At 41.1% G+C, this 11,096-nt stretch overlaps 1 protein-coding gene across 1 annotated transcript in view; it reads left to right on the forward strand.

The window, feature by feature from the left end:
* Window positions 1–11,096, forward strand: part of PCLO (piccolo presynaptic cytomatrix protein) — a 346,987-nt gene that overhangs the window by 177,963 nt on the left and 157,928 nt on the right. Inside the window, exons 6-7 of the mRNA XM_081800627.1 lie at window positions 812–5,900; window positions 6,265–8,273. Of these exons, the coding sequence (XP_081656753.1) occupies window positions 812–5,900; window positions 6,265–8,273 (7,098 nt within the window). The remainder of the gene's footprint in view (window positions 1–811; window positions 5,901–6,264; window positions 8,274–11,096) is intronic.

Below are 11,096 nucleotides of genomic sequence, written 5' to 3' on the forward strand. Positions count from 1 at the left end.
GATTAACAACACTACAAAAATAATAGCTGAATATCTCCCTTTAGCTAAAGCCACAAGTCAGACTAATTATTGCATAACTTTTTCAAAGTTATTAACTATTTTTAATAATTATTAATAATAATTATTGCAAACTTTTTCAAAGTCTCTAAACATTCACTTCAAGTGATATAGAACAGTAATATTAACAACAATACCAAGTAAATATAGTGTCTTAGCATCTTTTAAAGGTCTTTAAAAGACACTTAGTAGTGTCTTATTTGAATCTCTCTCAAATATTTTTTGTGGTAGTTGAGACAGATATCATTATGGTCATATTACCTGCCTATTTTTGTTAAGTAAATATTCCAACATCTCTCACAACTTGGAGCCAGGTACAAAGTCCATCCTCTGATTTTTTCTTTCTTTGCCTGTCCTCATGATTCAAAAGTATTGATTATATTAATGGAAACACTAATTTTTTTCTTTGACAATTTGTAACATTTTCCCAAAATAAATGTACTGAGAAAGATAATGATGTGTTTGAAAGAAAATGGAACTGAAATGTAAAAAGATAGAGTATTAATGGAAAAAATCAAATGTCATTGAGAATTGACATTTAATTAAACTTAGGTTAAATGAAAACTGACCCTAGTCAATATGTGTCAACTACTTTCACTTTTTTATATCCAAAGATTAAAAAAAAATTACTAGCATATAGTTAAAAAATCCTATAATTATTCCTCAGTTCATAGTAATTATTTGGGAGTAATAGAGAGGCCATGTTACTAGTTTAATCACGTTAAGTTTTCCTGTATCTTTTCCTCCCTGCTAGGAAAAGGAAGATGACAAATCAGACACCTCAAGTTCTCAACAACCAAAAAGCCCACAAGGTCTGAGTGACACAGGATATTCTTCTGATGGGATATCAAGTTCACTTGGTGAAATTCCAAGTCTTATTCCAAGTGATGAAAAAGATTTGCTCAAGGGACTCAAAAAAGACTCTTTTTCACAAGAAAGCAGCCCTTCCAGCCCCTCAGATTTGGCTAAGTTAGAAAGTACCGTTCTATCCATTTTGGAAGCTCAGGCAAATACACTTGTTGAAGAAAAGGCAGAAAAGAAAACCCAACCTCATGAGGTTTCTTCTGAACCACCTAAGGACGAACCGAAAACTCAGAGTTTATCTGAAACCCTAGAAACTACAATTGCAGAAGAGGAGCTCACAAAGAGTCAAGAAGAAAAGGACACTTTAAAAAAAGATAGCCAACAAGATGTTCCTTCCAGAAAGGACCATGAAGAAAAGCCTGAGTTTGTTGATGACACAGCTACCAGAAGACAGCCTTATGATTCAGTTGAAGACAGTAGTGAAAGTGAGAACTCACCTGTTCCACAAAGAAAACGGAGAACTAGTGTTGGTTCATCAAGCAGTGATGAGTATAAACAAGAAGATAGTCAAGGATCAGGTGAAGAGGAGGACTTTATTCGAAAACAAATTATAGAAATGAGTGCTGATGAAGATGCTTCAGGTTCTGAAGATGATGAGTTCATTAGGAGCCAGCTCAAAGAGATTAGTAGTAGTATTGAGAGCCAGAAGAAGGAAGAAACAAAAGGGAAAGGGAAAGCGACAGCAGGGAAACACAGGCGACTAACTCGGAAAAGCAGTGCAAGTTTTGATGATGATGCAGGGAGACGCCATTCGTGGCATGACGAAGATGATGAGACATTTGATGAAAGCCCTGAGCTTAAGTACAGAGAGACTAAAAGTCAGGAGAGTGAAGAACTTATAATTGCTGGAGGAGGGGGGCTACGTCGATTCAAAACAATTGAACTCAACAGCACGATAGCAGATAAATATTCTGCAGAGTCCTCACAGAAAAAAACAGCTCTGTATTTTGATGAGGAGCCAGAATTAGAAATGGAAAGCCTGACAGACTCTCCAGAAGATAGGTCAAGGGGGGAAGGATCTTCTAGTCTTCATGCTTCCAGCTTCACTCCAGGCACATCCCCTACATCAGTGTCATCACTTGATGAGGACAGTGACAGTAGCCCGAGTCACAAAAAAGGAGAGAGCAAGCAGCAACGTAAAGCTCGGCACAGGTCACATGGTCCTCTTTTACCTACTATTGAAGATTCTTCAGAGGAAGAAGAATTGAGAGAAGAAGAAGAATTATTAAAGGAGCAAGAAAAGCAGCGGGAATTGGAGCAGCAACAAAGAAAGACTTCTAGTAAGAAATCAAAGAAAGACAAAGATGAACTTCGAGCTCAGAGAAGGAGGGAAAGACCAAAGACACCACCGAGTAATCTCTCTCCCATTGAAGATGCATCTCCAACAGAAGAATTACGTCAGGCTGCAGAAATGGAGGAGCTCCATCGATCTTCTTGTTCTGAATACTCACCTAGCATAGAGTCAGACCCAGAAGGTTTTGAAATAAGCCCAGAAAAAATAATAGAAGTGCAAAAAGTTTATAAATTGCCCACAGCTGTGTCTTTGTACTCACCAACAGATGAGCAGTCTATTGTGCAGAAAGAAGGTGGCCAAAAGGCATTAAAAAGTGCCGAGGAGATGTATGAAGAAATGATGCATAAAACCCTCAAATATAAAGCTTTTCCAGCTGCAACTGAACGAGATGAAATGTTTGAAAAAGAGCCTTTGTATGGTGGGATGTTAATAGAGGATTATATTTATGAATCTCTAGTAGAGGACACATACAATGGTTCGGTAGATGGCAGTCTGCTAACAAGGCAAGAAGATGAAAATGGTTTTATGCAGCAGAGAGGGAAAGAGCAAAAAATAAGAATTCCAGAACAGATTTATGAAGATCCTATGCAAAAAATAACAGACCTCCAGAAAGAGTTTTATGAGTTAGAAAGCTTACATTCTGTTGTGCCTCAAGAAGACATCGTTTCAAGCTCTTATATCATCCCAGAAAGCCATGAGATAGTGGATCTGGGTAGTATGGTAACTTCTACCAGTGAAGAAAAAAAATTATTAGATGCCGATGCTGCCTATGAAGAACTCATGAAGAAGCAGCAGATGCAGTTAACACCTGGAGCCAGTCCAACCCAGCCCCACATCGGGCTTGATATGACAGAGTCTACTGTGGAATTTGACAGGGTGCCTGATGCATCTCTGACATCAAGTGTTCTCTCAGGAGCATCTCTTACAGATTCGACCAGCAGTACAACGCTCTCTATCCCCGATGTCAAAATAACCCAACATTTTTCAACAGAAGAAATTGAGGATGAATATGTAACTGATTATACGAGGGAAATTCAAGAAATAATTGCCCACGAGTCACTGATTTTGACCTACTCTGAGCCTTCAGAAAGTGCTACATCTGTCCCACCCTCTGACACACCCTCTCTCACGTCATCTGTTTCTTCAGTTTGTACCACAGATAGCTCCTCACCCGTTACTACCTTGGAGGGCATAACCACAGTTTATACGGAGCCAGTGGACATAGTAACTAAGTTTGAAGATTCTGAGGAGATTTCTTCATCAACGTATTTTCCAGGCAGTGTTATAGACTATCCAGAAGAAATAAGTATCTCTTTCGATCGGACTGCCGTACCAGATGGAAGAACCAGTGCTGAACATATTGTGATTTCCTTATCTGATATGGAACCTCCTAGCATAGAATCTGTAGGAGCTAAACCTGAGGGACTCATTGCCGGCACTATTTCCACTGACTCATCTCCATCTGAAAAAGACCCAATGAAGAAAGCCAAGAGGGACACAGGGAATGGAATTATTCTTGAGGTTTTGGAAGCTTACAGAGATAAAAGGGAAAAGTCTGAGGTTGAACTAACAAAAATGGGCTTATCTGAAACTGTGTTTGATCACCTTCCTTCTTCTGCTATTGCCATGGAGGAGCAGGTTCTAGCAACATGCTTTCTGTCTGGACAGGTCTTTGATCAAGCAAAACCTGCATCACAGTTACCATCTGGCCGTCCTTCTGTTACCCCTCTACCAACTAAAACTCGTCCATTCTTCAGAAGTTCTTCTTTGGATGCATCAGCCCAACCTCCTCCCCCACCTCCCCCTCCGCCTCCCCCTCCTCCCCCTCCCCCTCCCCCTCCTCCTCCTCCACCTCTTCCTCCACCAACCTCACCTAAACCACCTGTTCATCCTAAAAAAAAGTTAACAGTTACAGCTCCAGTGACTCTAACTCCTACAGCTACACCTCTAGTTGATGCTGTTACTACAATAGAGGCCACAGCTATTCCAAGAAGTAGTGGGTTACCTATAACAAAAATATGTACCACTGCACCTCCTCCTGTTCCTCCTAAACCATCTTCCATCCCATCTGGACTTGTATTTACACACAGACCTGAGCCAAGTAAACCTCCAATTGCCCCTAAACCAGCAGTTCCTCAGCTTCCAGTAACTCCACAAAAATCAGCAGATACACACCCCAAACCGACAGGTCTATCTTTAACTTCAAATTTGACACTAAATTTAGTGTCTTCAGCAGATTATAAATTACCTTCCCCTACTTCCCCACTTTCCCCTCACTCTAACAAGTCCTCCCCAAGATTTTCCAAATCCCTCGTGGAAACCTACGTGGTTATCACATTGCCTTCTGAACCTGGAACTCCAACAGATTCTTTAGCTAGTCAAGCAATTACCAGTTGGCCCCTGGGATCACCCCCCAAAGACCTGATTTCCATCGAACCAGTGTTTTCTATAGTTTCTCCTTTAACAACTGCAGGAATGCCAAGTTCTTCAGAACAGAGCTTTTACATCTCCGGAGCTCTGGAGACATTTTCTGCTCTCCCTGTCACAACACTGTCTTCATTTCAGGCAGCCCCAACTTCAGTGACACAGTTTTTTACAACTGAAGTTTCTAAGGCTGAGGTCTCAGCAGCCAGAAGTGCAATTCCTAGTGTTGGTCTCAGCAGTGTCTCAATCTCAATTCCTCCAGAGCCTCTTGCTCTAGATAACCTACATTTAGAGAAGCGTCAGCATAAGGAAAACGGAAAGGTGCAGCTTGTTGGGGATGCCATTGATTTGCGTACAGTACCAAAAGTAGAAGTTAAAGCAACTGAAAAGTGTATGGATCTTTCTGCTTCCACCATGGATATGAAAAGGCAGGCCACAGCAAGTGACATTTATGGCAGACAGATTAGTGCTGTCCAGCCCTCCATTATAAATCTCAGTGCTACTCCATCAGTAATAAGGCCTATGTCCCTGGTCACTGAGACAGTGACTGTTGTCACGTGTGCAGCTAGTTCAAGTTACACCACAGGTACAGAAAGCCTAGCGGGCGCAGCACATGCAACAACAGCACCACTCCAGCTTACTACATCAAAGCATGCTGAGCCTCCATACAGGATACCAAGTGGCCAGGCCTTCCCTGCAGTTAGGGAGGACGCACCAATAAACTTATCCTTAGGTCCTTCGGCACACCCAGTGACATTGGCTATTACAAAACCTGTTACTGTGCCTCCTGTTGGTGTCACAAATGGATGGACTGATAGCATCACATCCCAGGGGATCACTGACGGGGAAGTAGTAGACCTCAGTACAACAAAGTCTCACAGAACTGTTGTAACGATGGATGAATCCACGTCAGGTGTGGTGACCAAAATAATAGAAGATGATGAAAAGCCTGTTGATCTGACTGCAGGAAGAAGAGCTGTATGCTGTGATATGGTTTATAAGTTACCCTTTGGAAGGAGCTGCACAGCCCAGCAGCCTGCAACTACTCTTCCTGAAGATCGTTTTGGTTATAGGGATGACCACTATCAATACGATCGATCAGGGCCATATGGTTATAGAGGGATTGGGGGAATGAAACCTTCCATGTCTGACACTAATTTAGCAGAAGCTGGACATTTTTTCTATAAAAGTAAAAATGCTTTTGATTACTCTGGAGGAACTGATGCAGCAGTAGATCTAACTTCAGGGAGAATTGCTACAGGTCAGTATGATGTGGCAGCAGACCTTTCCTTGAAATGTCAGTATGGTGTCCCTCATCTCATTTCAGGATGAAAAATGTGGTCCCTTTTCCGGTTTTGTTACTTTTTCTCTTTCTTTGGATGTTTTGGCAACATATTTCGGAGTACATGTGTGCTTTCGTTCCTTCATTTTTTAATTTGTTCTGCCCAAAGTCACCCGCATGTGCCTGCATGTTCAACATCGCTTTGATTCCGCATCTAATTAGGTTAACCTGTGGATTTGCATGCAGTCCCATTCATTATGTTCGTCAAGATTGAGAGGGCTTTCAAACTCAAAAAACATCATTCATTCTGGGAACTGGACTATAACTCTACCCTATATTTCAGGTGAGGTAATGGATTATTCAAGCAAGACTACAGGTCCATATCCAGAAACACGACAAGTCATTTCAGAAGTTGGGATTAGTACCCCACAGTATTCCACAGCAAGAATGACTCCACCTCCAGGATCCCAGTATGGTGTGGGGAGCGTTTTGAGGTCAACTAATGGTGTTGTCTATTCTTCAGTAGCAACTCCAATTCCCTCCACATTTGCTATTACCACACAGCCTGGCTCCATTTTCAGCACCATGGTGAGGGATTTGTCTGTTGTGCACACAGCTGACGCAGTGACTTCATTATCCCCCCTGCACCAGAGCCAGCCAATGCCTCGATCATATTTCCTAACAACAGGTGCATCTGAAACAGACGTGGCGGCAACTGGTATTGATATCAATGCCAGTTTGCAAACTCTTACAATGGAACCTCTTACTGCTGAGACAATAGACTCAGTTCCCACTTTAACCACAGCATCTAAAGTGTTTCCTGAAGTGGTGGGAGATGAAAGTGCTATTTTAATTGTCCCCGAAGAAGATAAACAACAGCAGCAGCTCGACTTGGAGCGTGAGCTCTTGGAACTGGAGAAAATTAAGCAGCAGCGTTTTGCTGAGGAACTGGAGTGGGAACGTCAGGAAATTCAAAGATTCCGGGAACAAGAAAAGATCATGGTTCAAAAAAAGCTGGAGGAGCTACAGTCTATGAAGCAGCACCTTCTCTATCAGCAAGAAGAAGAGCGGCAAGCCCAGTTCATGATGAGGCAAGAGACATTAGCTCAGCAACAGTTACAGCTGGAGCAGATCCAGCAGCTGCAGCAACAGCTTCACCAGCAGCTAGAAGAGCAAAAGATTCGCCAGATCTACCAGTATAACTATGACCCTTCTGGAACTGCTTCTCCACAGACCACAACGGAGCAGGCAATTTTGGAGGGTCAGTACGCTGCCCCAGAAGGCAGTCAGTTTTGGGCAACAGAGGATGCAACCACCACCGCCTCCGCTGTTGTGGCGATTGAAATACCACAGAGCCAAGGGTGGTACACGGTTCAGTCTGATGGTGTTACTCAGTACATCGCCCCACCTGGCATCCTGAGTACTGTTTCAGAAATACCTCTGACAGACGTGGTGGTAAAAGATGAGAAACCACCCAAAAAGAGAACCTCTGCAGCTAAAGGCCGTGGACAATATGACGAGATGGGGGAATCCGATGATCCCCGGTGCTTTAAAAAGATCGTGGACAGCGGCGTACAGACGGACGATGAGGATGCAGCTGATCGGAGTTATGTGAGTCGGAGGAGGAGAACCAAGAAGAGCGTTGATACGAGCGTCCAAACCGATGATGAAGATCAGGACGAATGGGATATGCCTACTAGAGCAAGGAGAAAAGCTCGAGTCGGCAAGTATGGTGACAGCACTACGGAGGCTGACAAGACCAAACCCCTTTCCAAAGTCTCCAGTATAGCAGTTCAAACAGTAGCAGAGATATCTGTGCAGACTGAACCAGTGGGAACCATAAGAACACCGTCAGTACGGGCGCGCGTGGATGCCAAGGTAGAAATAATTAAACACATTTCAGCACCTGAAAAGACTTACAAAGGGGGCAGTTTAGGATGTCAAACAGAAGCAGAATCAGACACACAGAGTCCTCCATACCTGAGTGCCACATCTCCACCCAAAGACAAGAAACGCCCAACACCTTTAGAGATTGGTTACTCATCTCACCTTCGGGCAGATTCCACATTACAGCTGGCTCCTTCCCCACCCAAATCTCCAAAAGTCCTTTATTCACCCATCTCACCACTTTCACCAGGCAAAGCCTTAGAATCAGCCTTTGTACCTTATGAAAAACCCCTCCCTGATGATATAAGTCCGCAGAAAGTACTGCATCCAGATATGGCTAAAGTGCCCCCTGCAAGTCCTAAGACAGCCAAGATGATGCAGCGGTCCATGTCTGACCCCAAGCCTCTGAGTCCAACAGCAGATGAAAGTTCCAGGGCTCCTTTTCAGTATACCGAGGGCTACACGGTAAGAGTGATTCTTTTCAGTTAGAAGACAATAGATGAGTTGATGTTAACCGTGTGTTTGCAGACCTGAGCAGGCAGTGAGGCTCCTGGTACCTCCGAAACCTAGTACTACAGTTTAGTGAGGACTATTGCATTAGAAATTTGGGAAAAAATAGAGAAGTATACATCCAGTTAGAAATACCAAAAAGAGAGAAAGCATCTTAGGTGAGGCAAAATGAGAAAGAAGTGTATTACTTTATGACTTCATGAGATTGAAAGTTTGCTTCTAATCTTGAAATCTCCCAAGTATTAATTGTCAATTGTTGCTTTCAGTGAGTATAATTAATATTCATATTCAAGTATAATGGAATAAATACTGAACATAAACAGAGAAGGCAAAGGATGGCCCTAAATTTAGATCCATGGATATTGGAAATCTTTAGTGGGAAGGTCCTTGGAGATCATCCAAGCAGTTTCATCTTCCTCAGGCCAGAATATCTTCTGCACTTAGGACATTTACTGCTCAAAAGAGCATTTATAAGGCAGGCAGATGAAAGTGTAATTTAATTTCATAGTTCATCCATGCTTATTTAGTTTCTGGCAACTTTCTTAATCTAACTTCAGGTAAGCCTTAGTCCCAGGGCTTACAGAAGCAAAAAGAATTTTTATGTTTCCTTGAATAATAGTGATTAATTATTTAAAAATACATAGTATGCTTCAAAGGAGAAAGAACATGTATAGGTATGTTAGACACATTTGTGAAGCTCTCTCTAGCTGAGCTAATAAGAAATGATAATAATCATCTATAGAAACACGTGTATCCTACTTTAAAAACCTAATATATAACAGAAAGTTGTTGATAAATATGATGGTTCAATTTAATACAAGATGTTCAAATTAGAAGTTCTCTTAATTTACTGGTTTGTGAACTCTAGGTCTTCAAGCCCTGAAGCTCCTAAATAGGTTTTTCTGAGACATTGCTATATTTCCACTGGCCCATGTATATTAAATATTGGCTGTGGGCTGAAAAATATGCTGTTAAATATGACTACAAGTCTATTTATAGGTATATAGACAACTTGATAGGCATATTAAAAAATGACAAATTCATGTCTGTTTTCTAGTTTCATAGTGACATTTTGTTATTACATATTTTCTCAAACAGTATGTCCTCAAAGTAAATTTGTCTTCATGTGGGGGCAGAGGTCATAACTGGTAAGTCAGGAAACCACTGGTGCATTGAGATTTCATTCAATTTACAGAGAGTTATTTTTTCTATGGCTTTGTTTCTAGAATTAAATCTATTGTGAGAAGTGATTTTCAACTTAGATATATGTATAGGTATTTATTTTTATAGCAGTGGCATATAAATTCACCTAAAGAGTTACTTGGAAAACTTGGAAAATGTGGTTTGTGACAGGACTTTAAAGTATTATTTACGGTTTGCGTCCTTAGAAAGAATAGGCTTTTCCAGTTGGTGTATTGATCATTTACTTAATATATGGCCCTGTACCCTTAATTCATATGAACTCAATTAAAGAAGAGATTGAAGTTGTCAGTAATTTTTTTTCACACTATTCACTTCAGATTTGGAAGTGTGCAATGAAAGATACAGTGACTTATGTAGGTTCTGTTACAGCTAATGATACTGATTAACTATCTAATCACAAAAGAAGTTGGGTAGAATTTACTAAATAATTTCTGAGCCTGAAAAATCCTAGGTGGATTGAGCCTTGAAGCACAATTCAGTAGTTCCTTTTTTCAATTGGTCCAACTCAGTGCTTTAATGTTGAAGAATTGTGTATCAACTCAAAGATAGTGTTTTATTTCATGCACAAGGCAGACCCATTTTTGTATACAGGCAATGTTTTTGGAACTTTGGATACTTTGATTCTAATATGTGAATTTTATAATTGGTTTCTTTGCCCATTTCTAGACATGCTTTGAGTCTGTTTTAAAAACTAAATTAATTCCTTCATTATAAGCATGGATTAGTTGTATTGAAAAGAATAATCTTGTAAGTGATATTCATAGTGATATGTGTTTAAGAAGTTTAGCTCAGTAATTTACACACTGTTGATTTTCTCAGACTAGTAAAGTTGAAAAGAATCACACCATTCAGTAGCCATTGAAACAACATAGCGTAAAATAGCATACTGTAATATAGCATAAAAGAGAAGTTCTATCCTATATGAGATTCTGTGGTGAGATCTCCTTTCTCAGGAAGTGTCAGGAAATGTTTCAAAGAGGAGGTTCTGAAACATGAGGGTGAAATCTCTGTTGGATCATGAAGAGAAAAAAGGAGGCCCTTCTAAATAGAGGAAACAGAATATGCAAAGGTTCAGACTGATGAACAGACAAAACAAAGGGGAGGAAGAAGTTTACTGTAAATGAAACTCAATAAGTAGTAAAGAACATGTCACAGGGCATCTAATTTGCTGAGTTAGAATTTGGATTTCCTTCCCGTGGCCATCAAGAAATTAGACCAAAGGCACCATCTCTTTTTTCTTTACACTGTTCACTAGCCCTTGGACTTCCCCCACTTGTGTTTTCTTTACCGTCATTTCTCTAAACTGCACCTAAGGTGATTTCCCAAAATGTATGCCAGATTATATCACACACTCCACAGCTTAAACTCTCCAGTAGTCCTCATCAAATTTGGAATATCTTAGAAATTTCTTAACAGGCACCCATATGATCTCTTCTCTACCTGCCTCACAACTTCACTGGTGACTCCCCACATTTGCCCCCTCCTCTCACTCTGCTCCAACCACTGACCTTGCCATTTGCTGGATGTGCCAACCTCATCCCCATCCCAGCCCTGTGTTGGGATCTCTCTCTCCTC

The sequence above is a fragment of the Leptonychotes weddellii genome, chromosome 12, assembly GCF_054177405.1.
Source record: "Leptonychotes weddellii isolate Sample4059 chromosome 12, ASM5417740v2, whole genome shotgun sequence".
NCBI classification, from domain to species: Eukaryota; Metazoa; Chordata; class Mammalia; order Carnivora; family Phocidae; genus Leptonychotes; species Leptonychotes weddellii.